We start from the raw sequence: 17985 nt of genomic DNA on the forward strand, positions 1-17985 counted from the left end.
ATTCACACATACAGCACATCACAAAACCGGTTCATCAATGCAAATGTATATACGCTTGTCGACCTCTATATACCTCATATGTACCAGCGTACCCAACTCTTAGATTGATGTAGTTGTAAAGAAGACAAATAATTAAAATTTAAATCTTTTGGACTTTACAATAAACAAATGAACAGATTGTATAATAGCAAGGTTAATATCAGTAGAAGTCGCATTTCCATACAATACTGAATCCAAGTCATATCCTTTCATGCGGTAGTACATATCATTACGAAGACTGCAATAGTTGGGACATGAAAAGTGGTAATGTGAAGGGTCCTCATACTGGTTTCCACAAGAGTGAGTGAGTGAGTGAGTATGGTTGTACGCCGCTTTTAGCAATATTCCAGCAATATCACGGCGGGGGACACGTGAAATGGGCTTCACACATTGTATCCATGTCGGGAATCGAACCCGGGTCTTCGGCGTGACGAGCGAACGCTTTAACCACTAGGCTACCCTCCGCCCATGTATCCACAAGAGCAGATAGTAGACTCATGACCTTGTCTGTGATATTTGTGTGCATTTAAATCACTGCATCTTAACCTGAGGCGGAGTGGGTAATTTGACATATTCGTTCGATGGTACTCCCGTTTGGGTGTTCATGCCATTGCACCAGACACGGCAGTGTTTACTAACCTTTTATTAGCCGCATTCGGAACTGGCCGATTAAATTCGTTTTAGAGATGCAGAAATCATATAATTATACTGGTTTGAAAAACCTCAACCATTCATTTAGAAGCCTCGACATCAAATTGGCTCATTAGAAAGTTCACTTGACATGCATGGTGGTGCCCACAGATGTTCTCGCTGAACGGTGTCGTATCGGAGATCTGGTTTTTATGATCGTGAGGATCATTCTTGTAAGTTATACACGCAGTTTCCGTCATTTCAAACATCTTAATTCCGGAATGTTTAATCGCATCACTTATTTTCGGGTCCATTCTTATCATTTTCACCGCTACTTAGACCTTTACTCCAAATGGAGGGGCTACGAGTGGTCCAGTCGTCTAAGGCGCCGCGATTCGCTGTGCAGAGTTGCGTCCCTTGGGCAAGCCAGAAACCTATGATTGTGGGTTCGAATCCCGGTTTGCCCCGATTATGTTTCTAGGTTTGTCAGCACCATACCCGTGCTCGTGGGTTTCACCGAAGTGGTAAACGTCTAAGACCCGCATCTCTTCGGGCTGGGAAAACTGTTAAAAGCGGCGTTAAACCAAACTCACTCACTCCAAATGGAGATTGGATTGGATAGAAGATTGGATTACATCGCCAAAACGCACCGTTTGGTAATTTATTGACATTTAAAAGGGACTTTTCGAAATTGTCACACAAACCTGCATGCACTTTCCACGTGGTTATGGGGGAAATAAGGGATAGGGATGTTAGGTAAAAAAAGGTTGGAATTCTTTCGGTCAACTGTCTACTGTTGCTTGAACTGTAAGTAATTTTGACATGTCACGACTAGACCCTGCAACTATAAAGAACGCCATCGGACGTAGAGAGGCTGGAGAATCTCAGTCGTCAGATGCCGGTCATTTTAACGTCCACCACAGCACATTTCCACGTCTTTGGGATTTTCAAGAGATCTCCCAAGATCTGGCAGATCAAGGAACACATCTACAGCTCAGGACAGGTTCATCCTGGCCTTATGTCTACGTCATCGGACCATTACAGCGACAGACACTGCCTCCAATGTGCCTTGTCTGCATAGGGTATCGGCTCAAACAATACGTAATACTCTTCGTGAGTTTTGCGGTGCTATTCTATGACACCAGCACCGACGTTTACGGGTTCGATGGTGTGTAAAAATCCAGGCATGGAATCTTAGACACTTACGTAGGGTTTGGTTCAGTGATGAATCGTGTTTCCTGCAACATCGAGATTGGAGAACACATGTCTACAGACGTTGAAATGAACGTTTTGTTCGAAACTGTGTTGTCGAAGTGGATAGATTCAGAGGTGGCAGTGTCATGATGTGGGCGGTAATATCCTACACCCTTAGACCCAACATGGTGCACGTGCGTGGCAATTTGACAGCATTACGTTACCGAAATTCCCCAAAGTCACCTGTTTCACGTTATCGATCCTCAACGAGAGATATTTCACCAGGACAACACCCGATTATATGTTGCACGTGTTAATACTGATTTCCTTCAGAATCATAATTCGGCGAGGGGCGGTCGGGTGGCCAAGGGGTTAAAGCGTTCGCTCGTCACGCCGAAGACCCTGGTTCGTTTCCCGACATGGGTACAATGTGTGAAGCCCATGTCTGGTGACCCCCGTCGTGATAATGCTGGAATGTTGCTTAAAGGGGCGTAAGACTATACGAACTCATAATTCTGTGCTTCTATGGTCTTCAAAATGGCCCGACTTAAAGCCAATTGAATATTATAGGATGAACTCGGTCGCCATGTCCAACAAGGACAACCACCTCCCCAAAAGCTTCCGCAACTTTGCCAGACATTACATGATGAATGGTTGACATGGCACGCTGGGTTAACGTTAGTGTATGCTTCGGTTCAGAAATATCATTTGAAATAAAGACGACGTATGTAAATAGTGTTTCACCTGTGCATTTGTTTAAATGTCGATTTAGGCTGGACTCGCGTTCATGTAAAGGGTCATTGATGGCTGCAGGAGAAATTCTGTGCCGAGTAAGTGAGCGATGGATCGATGGATCGATGACGTCACTTCCAAAACGATGCTAGCAAATTGGTCCAGGGTAAATATAATCGAACCGAGATAAAATAACAACTGCTAATCGAGGATGGCTATATCGCGCCGTGATTTCATCAATCGATTCTTGGGCCCCTGAAGATCCGGGGTAGAATAGGCCTTCAGCAACCCAAATTTGCCGTAAAAGATGACTATGCTTGACGTAAGAGGCGACTAACGGGATCAGGTGGTCAGGCTCGCTGACTTTGTTGATGCACACACACACACACGCACACACACACACAGATCACATGTTTATGACTGTCGCAACACTTTTATCCCAAGTGAACTGAAGGGTGTGCATATAAATAGGAGATCGATTAAACACTTTAACATAAGGTCGTATCTATCTACCTAGCCTTTCTTGGTGTGTAATTTAAAATACAAAAATACAGACGATCCTGTCACTATTTAACCGAGATTCCTGGTTAGATTTGGTCCCCAGCAACCTATTCTGGTCGTCAGTGGGGATCTTAATAGACTCACCGAATTGTCTGGTCCAGACTCGATTTTCTTATCCAGTCCGCCCTCATATAAAAAGATCCGGGATAGAATAGGTCTTCAGCAACCCATGCTTGTCGTAAAAGGCGACTATGCTAGTCGTAAGAGGCGACTAACGGGATCGGTTGGTCAGGCTCGCTGACATGGTTGATGCATGCCCTCCCAATTGCATGGATCGATGCTCATGATGTCAATCACTGGATTGTCTGGTCCAGACTCGATTATTTACAGACCTACAGACATAGAGCTGGAATATTGCTGAGTAGGGCGTTAAACAACAAACAAACAATCAATCATATAAACAACAAACAATTAAAAGCCTGTGTCAGATTAGTGTGTTAGGAAGGCTCCTACTATTGGTATCGTGCTGAACAATGATCATAAGCAGGGCAAATCTGGGACTCGAACCCACAACAGCGGATCCCGGAAATGACAAGGGACGTAACTCTTCACAACGACTTGATCCTTTGACAACCGAGTCAGCCTTGTAACTTCAGAATGTGTATAAACAGCATGTAGCTTTGAAATATATAAATTAAATAATCTTCGACTGTTTATGATTTAAAAATAATGCCATACTGGAGCGTTGGGTATAAATGATAATGCATATTTTATCGCTACTGTCTGTGTAGTCATTTGTGAGTCTAACATTGAAATAATTAAGGTTCCAGCTGTTCAACAGTAAATGTCATTTTTTCGGCGGATGACTCAGGCACCAATGACGTTTGATTGGACGTCAGAATACAAATGATATACACCCTCGTATATGTTTACCTACATAATTACTTTCATAAATGCCACTTCATGGTAAGCAATCCTCCAGTATTAACCTGAACAGGAGAGTATGTTTGAGACTAGGTCGAGGAGACACCTGTGTTCAAAACCAACCTTATCTTCAACAGCTGGTGGAAAATCGTTTACAGCACATCCTGACCGCAACTGTCGTGTAGAATGTATGTATCCGTGCACCATGTGAAACGTTGAATTATCGAATTTCACAACGGGGTGTATCTCTCGAACCCAGATGGCTTGCCTTGGGGACCCAGAGAGCGACAAGATGGCGGAAGAGAGGGATGCGTTTTGGAGAGTCTTTGAGGCAATCATGCAAGCATGTGCCGCGGAGTTTCTAGGAACGGCGATTTACGTGCTAATCGCTTGTCTGGTATCCTCGGGGGTGAAGGGCATTGGGATTCTTCCGCCTGAGCACATGCCAATGATCGTGCCTATAGCACTGTGTGCCGGGTTCACTGTGGCTGCATTGATGGCCACATTTGGAAAAATGAGGTACGTGTTTAATGTCTTGCAAAATAAATCTTTTAATATTAATAAATTTTAAAAACAGTGGGGATGAATATGTTTGGTTCCATGTAGGTTTTGTCTGTTTTGATAACATGTCACAAGCAGGGATGTCACGTTAGAGCTAAAAGGTCTTCAAAAATAAAATTTATAAAACATCACCCCCAGAGAATAATCAGTCTCCATTGTCTACCGAAACCATTCCATTTGGCGTAAAAGACAAAATAGAAGTGAAAAATTATGTGAATGTGTCTCTCAAAATCAGTGATGACACCAGGTGTTCGCGAAAAGATGAAGCAATAGAGTAGAGTACTTCAGACAACCTATATTATTGAATGTAAATCAAGGCTGTGTATTGAATTAAAGCGACCTTTGATTCAACAACAGTTAATCATAACGTCTGAAAAGTAAAGATTATTTGCTTTTGTTGGAAAAAAAATGAAGAATTCAATTCAGATGAGAAAAGCAAATTGTCATGTATAATACCGAGTCAATATTTTACACGTGACAAAGGCCTCTCTCGGTTGATGGTTTCACATTTTCTGTCAAAATGTCAGATGTACATATTTTAAGTAGATTTAATTTAATTATATTTATTTAATTAGATTGTCAGCATTGTAGCTTCATGGCCAATACGTGAAATATACCGTGACTCTGAAATATATTAGTCTTTATTTATGGACTGAATCTTCCGTGGCTGGACGAACACATTGAGTGTGTTAGTATCATTATGTATAGGATACGTATTATAAATCAGCAGAATAATAGTATCGATACTTAAATCGGGTAAATTCTTATCAGTATGATATTGCTGAAGAGGGCATACAAAAAGAAAAACAAATATATTTATATGATTTGGGCAATGTCTGGGACAATCCAGAATTAATTATTCACGATTTCGTTGAGATGTAGTGATATTGACAATCAAGCATAGTAAAATTGGATTTCTATAGAATGATTAAAGTTGGTGTTACTTATGAAATGTATTTATCTCCAATGTGTGATAATTAACGCTTATCGCATCCCTTTATGTCAATTTCGGTGCTCAACACACACTCTTATGATTGAATTTGGATTTACGAATGAATTCCTCGTTTGTGAAAGACTTTGTCCTCTTGACATTGCCCGTGTGACGAAAGATATACTTGCTTTTGATGCATGTTAATAACGAAGCGCCCCGCTTCACAAAACCGGTAGGGTGAGACGATCTTAATTCCCATACTTTAACATAGACTTTCAGCAGTTGTATCATATCTGAGACCCGTTTCACAAAGCGATGTTAGCGTTAAAGCGATCATAATTCCCATACTTTAACATAGACTTTCAACAGTTGTATCATATCTGAGACCCGTTTCACAAAGCGATGTTAGCGTTAAAGCGATCATAATTCCCATACTTTAATATAGACTTTCAACAGTTGTATCATATCTGAGCTCCGTTTCACAAAGCGGTCTTAGCGTTAAAGCGATCATAATTCCCATACTTTAATATAGACTTTCAACAGTTGTATCATATCTGAGCTCCGTTTCACAAAGCGATCTTAGCGTTAAAGCGATCATAATTCCCATACTTTAACATAGACTTTCAACAGTTGTATCATATCTGAGCTCCGTTTCACAAAGCGGTCTTAGCGTTAAAGCGATCTAAATTCACATAATTTTACACAGACTTTCAACAGTTGTATCATATCTTGGATCCGTTTCACAAAGCGGTCTTAGCGTTAAAGCGATCATAATTCCCATACTTTAACATAGACTTTCAACAGTTGTATCATATCTGAGCTCCGTTTCACAAAATGGTCTTAGCGTTAAAGCGATCTTTATTCACATTTTTTAACATAGACTTTCAACAGTTGTATCATATCTGAGCTCCGTTTCACAAAATGGTCTTAGCGTTAAAGCGATCACAATTCCCATACTTTAACATAGACTTTCAACAGTTGTATCATATCTGAGCTCCGTTTCACAAAGCGATCTTAGCGTTAAAGCGATCTTAATTCACATACTTTAACATAGACTTTCAACAGTTGTATCATATCTGAGGTCCGTTTCACAAAGCGATAGTAGCGTTAAAGCGATCTTAATTGATTTCACATACTTTAACATAGGCTTTCAACAGTTGTATCATATCTGAGGTCCGTTCCACCAAGCGGTATTCGCGTCAAAGCGATCATAATTCCCATACTTTAACATAGACTTTCAACAGTTGTATCATATCTGTGATCCGTTTCACCAAGCGGTCTTAGCGTTAAACGATCATAATTCCCATACTTTAACATAGACTTTCAACAGTTGTATCATATCTGAGATCCGTTTCACCAAGCGGTCTTAGCGTTAAACGATCATAATTCCCATACTTTAACATAGACTTTCAACAGTTGTATCATATCTGAGACCCGTTTCACAAAGCGGTCTTAGCGTTAAAGCGATCATAATTCCCATACTTTAATAAGACTTTCAACAGTTGTATCATATCTGAGCTCCGTTTCACAAAGCGATCTTAGCGTTAAAGCGATCATAATTCCCATACTTTAACATAGGCTTTCAACAGTTGTATCATATCTGAGCTCCGTTTCACAAAGCGGTCTTAGCGTTAAAGCGATCTTAATTCACATATTTTAACACAGACTTTCAACAGTTGTATCATATCTGGGATCCGTTTCACCAAGCGTTCTTAGCGTTAAAGCGATAATATTTCCATACTTTAATATAGACTTTCAACAGTTGTATCATATCTGAGGTCCGTTTCACAAAGCGATCAAGCACCAAGGCGATCTCAACTACCGTACTTAGTTTAAACATATTTTATCGTCAATGGGATGCGGCACAAGTGCAACACTTATTGCTGCCTTTTCCCCACATACAGTGAAACATTATTTTACAAAATAAAAATGAACAAATTACAATTTAAGAATGACACTGAGGAAATACCATACACTACTGATGTGAGGGGTATTACAATGTGCTAAAAGTGAAAAAATACATATTTATACATATATTTGACAGTAATAAATAATTACATTTTTAAAATAATAATAATATGCCAACTACTGAATCTGTCAGGTTTTTTTCAAACGCTGTGACCAGACAAGAATGTATTTATATAGGTTTGGGTTTCCAAATGAAAAACGGTGTAATGCTGTTTGGGCTCCAAGACAATCAGTATTTGATAATAATGTCTTCCTAAGTCATCATATAAAGTGTACTTGAAAGAAGTAGAAATAGGGAGGTTTTCACTAGGCGCGCCGCGTTTACAGGAAATAGTATCAGATAAGATAACAAGAAACAGGTCGAAATTTAGCCTGTTACAATTGTGTCCTAATCTACTAGTAATCTTGTGTGCAAAATGTTTGTGGATTTGGTACCGCAATTATAGAACACAAGTGGTGATGCTCACTGATGCTACAGCTTTAAAAGAAGATATTGATGAAACCATCCCTTACTTCTGATGGTAGATAATTCCATTTGCTTACTGTATTATTTAAATGTTCGAGAAAATGGTCCAAAATCATGGCGGTTTCTGAGATTATAACTGGCACACATACTTCAACTTAAGATGGCTGTCGTGTTCTTTGAGTGCAAGAAAAACAGAAAAAGCCAGTTCTCCAACTTTTATAATATTAAATTAATGTAAAAAAATAAGCTTATTCGTAATGGACCTGGACCTCGTTCCATAAAGGGATTTTAGCACTACGAATATCGTAACTCTGTGTTAAAGTATTGTTACGATGATCTTAGCGCTCAGGGACCCGTTCCATAAAGGGATCTTAGCACTACGAATATCGTAACTCTGTGTTAAAGTATTGTTACGATGATCTTAGCGCTCAGGGACCCGTTCCATAAAGGGATCTTAGCACTACGAATATCGTAACTCTGTGTTAAAGTATTGTTACGATGATCTTAGCGCTCAGGGACCCGTTCCATAAAGGGATCTTAGCACTACGAATATCGTAACTCTGTGTTAAAGTATTGTTACGATGATCTTAGCGCTCAGGGACCCGTTCCATAAAGGGATCTTAGCACTACGAATATCGTAACTCTGTGTTAAAGTATTGTTACGATGATCTTAGCGCTCAGGGACCCGTTCCATAAAGGGATCTTAGCACTACGAATATCGTAACTCTGTGTTAAAGTATTGTTACGATGATCTTAGCGCTCAGGGACCCGTTCCACAAAGAGATCTTAGCGCTAAGTGGATCGTAACTCCCATACTTTAACATAGACTTACGGCAGTCGTAGCGCTAAGATCGCTTTGCAGGAGCGGGCCCAGAAGACCATGTGCCAGGATAAGACGTTCACAAACACGTACACTGATACGCCGTAACGATGCATGTTACGTCCTCACGTTTGTCAGCACGGTCAACGAAGACGGTGGCCGTGTGTAGGAATATGTGCACTATATATGTTTCGTCGAGGAGTACTTGACCGCATATTTAGTCATTATACGCATGGGAGGTTGTCACATTAGTTAATTTTAATGATTCTTGTGTCAAATCATAGCTACGTTTTAGAATCATATCAAGCATTCAACTGTGCTGAAAAACAAGGGGATCATATTCTTTTGTTTATAGATCTATACTTTTGGAGAGAGAGAGAGAGAGAGAGAGAGAGAGAGAGAGAGAGAGAGAGAGAGAGACTATTTTCAGTTATCCATTCATATACTTTTCACCGCTATTTTGTCTTTTATGCCAAATGAATTCGGGAAATAATCGAGACTGATCGTATCCTGGCGTTGACGTTGTATATTAAAGACGTTTGGGTTTAAAACGTTTTAGTGCGCAATATCAGGGAGTCAGAGATTAACTAAAATTGATATTTAAGGGTAAAAATCCCCACAGAGACATTAATACTCATATCAGCTGTAGTTTAGACATGTTTCAAACCAGTGAATGCGTGAGGGAGGTTAGTTTTATTGTTCGAAACATTATAACGGCAATGTCATGGTGGGGACCCCAAAGAATGGCTTCAAGATATTTACACATGTGTGGGAATCGACCACCGATCGTTGGCGTGACAATCAAACATTTTGATAACTCTGCCAAACAATTTAACTGAACTTATATTCACTAAATCTTTATAGGTAAAAATCCCCACAGGAACAGTTATATGAGCCGTTTGTACCGTAAAGTTATGATCGTGAACCCGAATCCCCTGTTTCTAGGTTAAACTTGTGTCCGCTCGTTGGTAACCACCTACACGTTTGTTTGTTTGTTTGTTGTTTAACGCTGCACTCAGCAATATTCCAGCTGTATGACGGCGATCTGTAAATAATCGAGTCTGGACCAGACAATCCAGTGACTGACATCATGAGCATCGTAGTGTGAACCTGTTCAAATGATGATACAGACATGACGTTGTCGGTCGCATTTGGGTAACTAAGATGAAGCAAACATTAGCCACCCAAATCCAAGATGGCCACCATTCTACCAATATGGCCGTCACTTTTCCTGCAAACGTCCATATTTTGCCAATATCCAGACGATATAACAATGCGAACATCAATTTATATTGATCAATTTGGTGACAGTGAGGTGACGATACTGAAGTAGTTAAGTTTATGAAGCTCTTTTTGTAAAGGAAGCAAGTTTTTGTTTCTTTTCTTACATTTTTCTGCTTGCGGCAATCTCATTCAAATCACGTGTTCCGTTATTTTGCCTCTTGCGCGTGCGTGCGTGGGTGCGTGCGTGGGTGCGTGCGTGCGTGCGTGCGTGCGTGTTCCACGGAGGCGGTTCCGCAAACGTACCGGAGTGCTTTCGCAAAACATTTGCAGAATTACTGCGGTACTTTTGCAAAATAACTACATCTTACCGCTGAGGTTAGACAAAGAAAACGCGAGAATCGAACAAAGGAGATAAGTATACTTGTGATCAGTAGTGTATATGACAATAATATAGATACCACATTTTGATATAAGTAACGTATCAATGCGTGATCATTGCAAGTAACATTTCAAGTTCAGCATACACAGTGTCCATGGCGTATGGCCGGACGTATGGCGTTGGGTGACAAGCACCAGCCATAAAAAATGATAAATTAATATAAAAAGATTATGATGTTCATTTGAAATAGGTCAAAACACGTCCTCAGCATTGACAATACATGGGTAAACCACCTGTTGCTATCTCAGGCCCATTGAAATGGACGCAATTATAACAGTAAACAGCTGGAGATGATAATCTTACAGCAACGAGCTATTCATTGTGTAGTAGGTTATTGACATATCTCCCACTTGGTGGAAGCCCTGATATTTATAAATGAAGTATACAGTAGAAAACGTTAAGCCCTTTAATAATATACCACGCCATCATTGCTGCACAGCTGCAGTTTAAGCTCCTTACAGCGAAAGGGCGCAACCTATAATGTATACAACTAAAAACATTATATGATAAATTATTTCCTTTTGATATTTCAGCGGTGGTCACTTCAACCCTGCTGTGAGTCTAGCGGTGTGTGTGTCTGGGGGTCTGAAGCCTCTCCTACTGCCCGCCTACGTCCTTGTGCAGATTTTCGGAGGGGTCGCTGGAGCCGGCCTCGCCATGGTGAGTGCGTGCGTGTGTGCGTGCGTGCAAGCGTGCGAAAGCTTAGTTTAACGCCATTTATAACAGTATTTCAGTTACATCACGACGTGTCAGTTCAATATGGGAGGAAAACTCCAAGTGGTGCAGGTATTTGCAGTTTGTTGCTTAACGTCGCACTCAGCAATATTCCAGCCATATATAGGCGGTCTGTAAATAATCGATGGAAATCATAAGTATCGATCTGCGCAATTGGGATACGATGACATGCATCAACCAAGTCAGCGAGCCTGACCACCCGATCTCGTTAGTCGCCTCTTACAACAAGCACAGTCGCTTCTTACGGCAGGTTGGGTAGCTGAAGACCTTTTCTACCCCGCATCTTCACGGGTCCTTTTGGTCAGAGATGTCGCGAGATCCGAGTTGTACGCAACCCGCCGTCGTGGGAATGCCGAGTTCGTATAACTAATAACATACAAGTTGCACAACTAGTTCTAGTACCCGGTGAATGCTCCTTTAGCGCTACGACTATCGTAAGCCTATGTGAAAGTGGACCATGTAATTGATAAAAATAATAAATTATATAAACAAACTCGCAAAAAACTCTGCGAGAATGTCTTTTATTGTCTGTTACATGGTCCTGGGCACTATTCCACAAAGCGATCTTAGCGCTACGACTATCGCAAGCCAGTGTTAAAGTATGGGAGTTACGATCACCTTAGCGCTTAGATGGCTTTGTGGAACAGGGCCCTGTTGATCATTTCAGCGCTAAAATGGGACGGGGCTCAGGTTAAGACGCCATTGAAATACAGGGCACACAACCTTTTCCCCATATTGTCAATTTCAACACTTTTATATAATTATGTTGAAGTTAGAACTTGTTAATTTCAACACTTGTATATTTCGGACTTCCAACTACACAAAATGCAGATAAAAGGTTTTATCATATAATGGGTACTAGGTTTTCCGGCAGTATAAAGCCAACGGATAAATACAATATCCGTTTTGGGTCATATGCGGATAAAGATTCAAGTATCAAAGAACAAGTAGTATAGGGACTACTTTCAGTGTTTACAAACAAACATGGCGTCGTCCTTGCATTCGGCGCTCGAGTCAGAATTAACTATCCGGATCTGGACAAACTATTATATTGAAAATCAGTGTCTAACTGTGACGTAGCTAAGGCATTTTACAAGTTTTGACAACTTCGGAGATATAAATTGCGAAACAATTTAGCGAAAAACACTAGCCAAGACGGCAAGATAGATCAGTTTCCATATCTCTGCTTGCAGACCTCTGCAGCTTGGAACCTTTTCCCCAATTTAAAACAGTTTTCATTTGGTCGATATATGTCCAAAGTGTCACCTTAATTGTTTCGTTTTGTTGCTGTGTGTACATCTGACAGCACTTCGTAACGTTATGACAGGACAGGCAGACACTGTCAACAAACGTTAAAACACAGACTAGAGTTAGAGTAGCTTCCCTTTGATAAAGGGAAAGGCTAGTAGAAGCAATTTCTGTAGGCAATTGTTGTTTTGCCTATATGTAGTTACGCCACTATACTGACTGCTGTCACTGTTCGAAAACACATCATTTACCTTCTGACGTAATAATATCAATGCGCACATACCCAGGAAAACTTGCAATGTTGGTGTGATGTTTGTGAGAGATCGGAAGATATTTTATGAATGACATGGACGCTTGCTTGTGTGTGTGTGTGTGTGTGTGTGTGTGTGTGTGTGTGTGTGGTGTTTGGGGTTTGTACCATGGCGAAACACAATCGCGTGATAACCTCTATAAACCAAGTAAAGAATTGATTGTATGTTTCGAAGATCTTTCTAACATGTCAACACGCACAAGCCGCTGCATCAAGCTGACGTTCATGTTATGAAACAGTAGTTTTGGGTCGCGATCTTCATCATTGTCACATCTTTCCCCAGGGGGCATGAAATTGATCTTTTCACTCATTTTTGTTTTACGTCCGGATTGGATGTTTTAAATCCTAAAAATGTGTTTTGAAGAAAACAATGTGCGATTCCCTACAAGATGTTCAAATTTCAGTTTCTAGTGGACCATATGCCTCGTCCGTTCAGTACTGTTTTCATCGTTACGGTAGCAAAATTGTCAATGAGATGTAACATTTCAACTCTGCATTGTACAAAAAACATTATCGTAGAGCGACTTTTAGCTGCCCAAATCTGCCGACCACTGCCCAAATCAGCCGATCACAAGGTCGATTGCCCACAACATCTAGGTTTTGTAACTCATAATTGTTGCATCATATGAACGTCCAAGGGTGAGTTTGTACAAAACGATTATATTACTAGGGTGACCGTAACTCCCATACCATAAAAATACTAAGAGCTAAAGTACTGTACAACGGCACCGAGGTTGTTATCCAGAACGATGCTTTTATTCGTGGAGATAACATTTTGACGAGGCTTGTTAATCTGCTATTCTACAAATGTGACCACCGTTTGAAACGATGTTGTAACACCCCTTCATTGTTCCGTAGGTTGTAGAACCAGATGAGCTGTTCACCAAGGTGTTAACTGATGATGGTGTTGAGATGGCGGTGGGACCAGGTCGGGCTATTGCCTGCGAATTTTTGCTGACTTCGTTTGTGATAGTTGCTGTGTTGCTGACCACGTTGGAGGAGAAGACGAAGTCGCATGCCGCACCAACTGCAGTGGGCTTCGCGTATGTCGTCGGCATTCTCTCGGGGTGCGTAGGGAGGAGAAAGACGCACGGCATATATTTTTATGTTATTTGTTTAACGCCGCATTCGGCAAAATTAAATGATGACGGATGGTAAATAATCAAGACAAGGCAATCCAGTGATTGACATCATGAGCACCAATCTCTGCAATTTGGATACAATGACGTACATCAAGCATGTCCCCCGATCCCGTTAGTTCCCTTACGACAAGCACTAATTTTATGTGGACATGCTTGCTTGTTTGTTTGGTATTTAACCCAACACTCAGCAATAGTCCAGCTGTATGGCGGCGGGTGTACAAAGAATCGAGGCTGGACGAGAGAAACCACTGATTGAGATTATGAGCAACGATCCACGCCGTCGGGGATCAGTGACACACGAACAACCACGAGTCTTACCGCCGACAGGCATAGGTTGCTGGGACAGAATGATCACCATTTCCCTATGCCTGTCGTAAGAGCCGACTAAAATTAAGATAAGGACCGTGTTACACAAGGGATCTTAGTGCTAAGACGATCACGAGTTAAAAGTAAAGGCAATTGTTACTCCCATACTTTAACACAGATCTACGACACTCATCCTTGGCCCACTTGCAGAAAGGGGTCTTAGCGCTAAGATGATCGTAACTCCCATACTTTAGCACACGTCAGGCTTACAATAGTCTTAGCGCTAATATCGCTTTGTGCAAGTGGGCCCTGGGTGGTTACAGCAATTCCAACGGACCCAATCAATGTTCGCGCCATGTACCGGCAGTCCTGATATTAGCGGGTATATCGCCGTAAAACAACATTCAATCAGCCGATCGAATGACCAGCTAGCTACATCTTTCAACTATAAATCAACAGCCTGTATAAATCGATCTTTCGATGTGTTTTCAAAAGTTATAAGTGCCACTTCAGTTTGAGTATTTGTTTTTATTTGCAGTATTCGGATAACCGGCACTAGTCTGAATCCTGCACGCAGTTTTGGTTCAGCAGTTGTGCTCAGTCTCTACTCAAAGAAAGCCTGGACTCTCCAGTATGTTTTCTGGGTTGGGCCGCTTCTGGCAGCTGTTGTCACAGCAATATTTTACAGGTAAGCTCTGAGTATCCATCGTCCTTGTCAAGAACAGAGTCACCCGTATTGTACGTCCTTGTCAGGAACAGAATCACCCGTATCGTACGTCCTTGTCAGGAACGGTATCACCCGTATCGTACGTCCTTGTCAGGAACAGTATCACCCTTATCGTAGTCCTTGTCAGGAACAGTATCAACCGTATCGTACGTCCTTGTCAGAAACAGTATCAACCGTATCGTATGTCCTTGTCAGGAACAGTATCACCCTTACCGTACGTGCTTGTCAGAAACAGTATCAACCGTATCGTATGTCCTTGTCAGGAACAGTATCACCCGTATCGTACGTCCCTGTCAGGAACAGTATTACCCGTATCGTACGTCCTTGTCAGGAACAGTAACACCCTTATCGTACGTCCTTGTCAGGAACAGTTACAACCGTATCGTACGTCCTTGTCAGGAACAGTATCGCCCTTATCGTAGTCCTTGTCAGAAACAGTATCAACCGTATCGTATGTCTTTGTCAGGAACAGTATCACCCGTACCGTACGTCCTTGTCAGAAACAGTATCAAACGTATCGTATGTCCTTGTCAGGAACAGTATCATCCGTACGTCCTTGTCAGGAACAGTATCACCCATACGTCCTTGTCAGGAACAGTATCATCTGTATCGTACGTCCTTGTCAGGAACAGTATCATCCGTACGTCTCGTCAGGAACAGTGTCACCCATACGTCCTTGTCAGGACTAGTATCATCTGTATCGTACGTCCTTGTCAGGAATTGTATCATCCGTACGTCCTTGTCAGGAACAGTATCATCCGTATCGTACGTCCTTGTCAGGAACAGTATCACCCGTACGTCCTTGTCAGGAACAGTATCACCCGTATCGTACGTTCCCTAAATCCTTTTCAGGAACAGTATCAGTAACATATTGTCCTGGTTATCTGTTAAAACACCGAGCCGGACAGCAACCATTAAGAAATAAGTTGTTTAATAACGCACCCATAATTGAACAGTTACTTCCTCATATACCTTCATGGCATTTCAGATACGTGCTTTTCCGACGGAAGACATCCTCCAAGGACAAATACAAATACTCACATCTCATGACAGATCCAAATCAAAACGACTGATATAACAGAAGCATACAACAAAACACACATCAGTCATTGATACATTTGCCATACTGCAATGCTCGCCAATGAAAACACATTAATACATCCTACTCGGGACAATGACTCCTAAAAGATATTGATACCAATCAAAACGATTACTATCGGACATGATGAACACTAAAGCTCTGTGTGGAGGAAGTGTTGAAACTTTTCATTTTCAATGAATATTCCACATCGCCACGTCTTTACTAATGCGGTGGGGGTAACTCAGGCGGACTTGGTGGAGGTGTCCCCCTTTGACTTTGCATGACGGGTAATTGTCTAACACCACCAAACCCTGGAGGAGTAGGCGGGCCTAATATCCCAGGAGGTAGACGCAATGGATGAGGAAGCTCTGGAGGTTCCATGGGTGGACCAGAAAACTCCAGAGGAAGACCGGATGGATCAGAAAACTCCAGAGGAAAACCGGGTGGATCTGAAAACTCCATAGGGTCCGAATACTCGAGAGGTGGACTGGGTCGGCCATGTCTTGGTGAGTCTAAAGGTCTGGCATTATTGACGTATTCAGCTGATGCTTTGGGAGGAGATATGGACTGAGACAGTCTGCGGGGTGAAATGGATGCCCGGCGAGAGGGGGACAACGAGCCTGAGGAACGATGCGACACGGACCATCTTCTTTCTGGAGACATGTCTTGGTCATCATCAACCATGGCACCAGGTATTGGCGATCTGCGAGGTGGTGATGGCGATGAGCGTTTTTGTACTCTGGAACTGCTGCAGAAGATAAAAATACATCATTTCTCAAACATTATGTTTGTATTTGTACATTTCTTAACATTCAAGTGATACTATTGACAGTTCTCCAGGTGATACCAGGATGGACCACCATCATTGTTCTCATCAGCATCGCTAAAAGACAAATCAATCACAAATGTTGGAAAAAGGTAAACTTCAGAGTCAATGCCTGGATTGGTGTTTACCTGCTGTTCCTTCTTGCAGAGGAATTAACGTCATGAAGTGATGAGCCTGGTTGGGGAACTGACGGAACTCGACGAAATGAATCTGTTTTAACATGTCCTGGGGAGGGTTCCGGGGAGTGTCTTGATGACGCACTATGACAAATGAAGCAAATTGTAGGCGTCCAAATGCAATAAGCGATTACAGTTTATCATTTAAGGAAGATTTGCAAGATGAGTCGTATTGATAAGACAGCTTTGAGTAAGTGAGTGAGTGGGTGGTTTTAACACTGCCTTGAACAGTATTCCTGTTATATCACGGTGTGTCAGCTTAATTTGGGAGGAAAGCCCGAAGTGACGCATGTCTCAGACGTTTACTTTGTTTGTTTAACGTCGCACTCAGCAATATTCCAGCTATATGGCGGCGGTCTGTAAATCGAGTCTGGACCGGACAATCCAGGGATAGACATGATGAGCATCGACCTACGTAATTAGGAGAGGATGATATGCATTAACCAAGTCAGCGAGCCGGACCACCCGATCCCGTTAGTCACAAGCATGGTCGCCTTTTACGGCAAGCATGGGATGCTGAAGACCATTTCTAACCCGGATCTCCAGGGTCTCAGACGTTTACCACTTTGGTTAAAATCACGAGCACAGGTATGGTGATGACAAATCTGGGATTCGAACCCACGATCATAGGTTTCTGGCATGCCCTTGGGACACAACTCTGCACAGTGAGACCGCTTTGAACTTATTTCAGTTCATGTGGCGGTGTGTCAGCGTAATTTGGGATGAAAGCCAAGGAAATGCAGGTTTGAGAGGTTAACCAAGTTCGTGAAATCAACATTAACTGGTTCAGTGCTGAAAAACCAAGGGGCATGATTAGCTAACGTGCTATTCGATCTCACTATAATCTCTTCCTGGCAAGACAAAGGGGCGCAACCCTGCCTCAGCAAACGAGAAACACGTATCCCCATATCGTTGAGTGAATGAATAAATTTATATCATCATGGTTGTTGCATTTCGACATAAAAAAATATGGCACTCCATCCATCATACAGGAGGCATAAAATC

The 17985-nt window shown here is 41.8% G+C and overlaps 2 protein-coding genes across 3 annotated transcripts in view; one reads left to right on the forward strand and one right to left on the reverse strand.

The window, feature by feature from the left end:
• Positions 1-4061: 4061 nt before the first annotated feature.
• On the forward strand, positions 4062-16069 carry LOC124146356 (aquaporin-8-like). The gene is made up of 5 exons (XM_046516606.2): positions 4062-4539; positions 10963-11089; positions 13581-13789; positions 14709-14858; positions 15886-16069. The coding sequence occupies exons 1-5, from the start codon at positions 4280-4282 to the stop codon at positions 15968-15970; spliced, it is 831 nt and encodes a 276-aa protein (XP_046372562.2). The 5' UTR covers positions 4062-4279; the 3' UTR covers positions 15971-16069.
• LOC124146355 overlaps positions 15812-17985 on the reverse strand; it is a 45069-nt gene continuing 42895 nt past the window's right edge. The window contains exons 26-27 of one of the 2 annotated variants that reach the window (XM_046516604.2): positions 16933-17064; positions 15812-16723 (exon numbers count right to left, since the gene is read on the reverse strand). In XM_046516604.2, coding sequence (XP_046372560.2) covers positions 16201-16723; positions 16933-17064 — 655 coding nt within the window. In that variant the 3' untranslated portion in view covers positions 15812-16200. Of the gene's footprint in view, positions 16727-16932; positions 17065-17985 lie in introns of both variants that reach the window. The other variant, XM_046516603.2, reaches the window with a different exon arrangement.

Source organism: Haliotis rufescens, unplaced genomic scaffold, assembly GCF_023055435.1.
Source record: "Haliotis rufescens isolate VD_foot unplaced genomic scaffold, xgHalRufe1.0.p SCAF_11, whole genome shotgun sequence".
Lineage (NCBI taxonomy): Eukaryota > Metazoa > Mollusca > Gastropoda > Lepetellida > Haliotidae > Haliotis > Haliotis rufescens.

Bases quoted from the DNA above. Each gene is read 5' to 3' on its own strand.
- LOC124146356 (XM_046516606.2), top strand. From the start codon at position 4,280: ATGGCTTGCCTTGGGGACCCAGAGAGCGACAAGATGGCGGAAGAGAGG. The intron at 11,090-13,580 runs GTGAGTGCGTGC...ATTGTTCCGTAG, and splicing joins CTGGAGCCGGCCTCGCCATG to GTTGTAGAACCAGATGAGCT. The intron at 14,859-15,885 runs GTAAGCTCTGAG...ATGGCATTTCAG, and splicing joins GTCACAGCAATATTTTACAG to ATACGTGCTTTTCCGACGGA.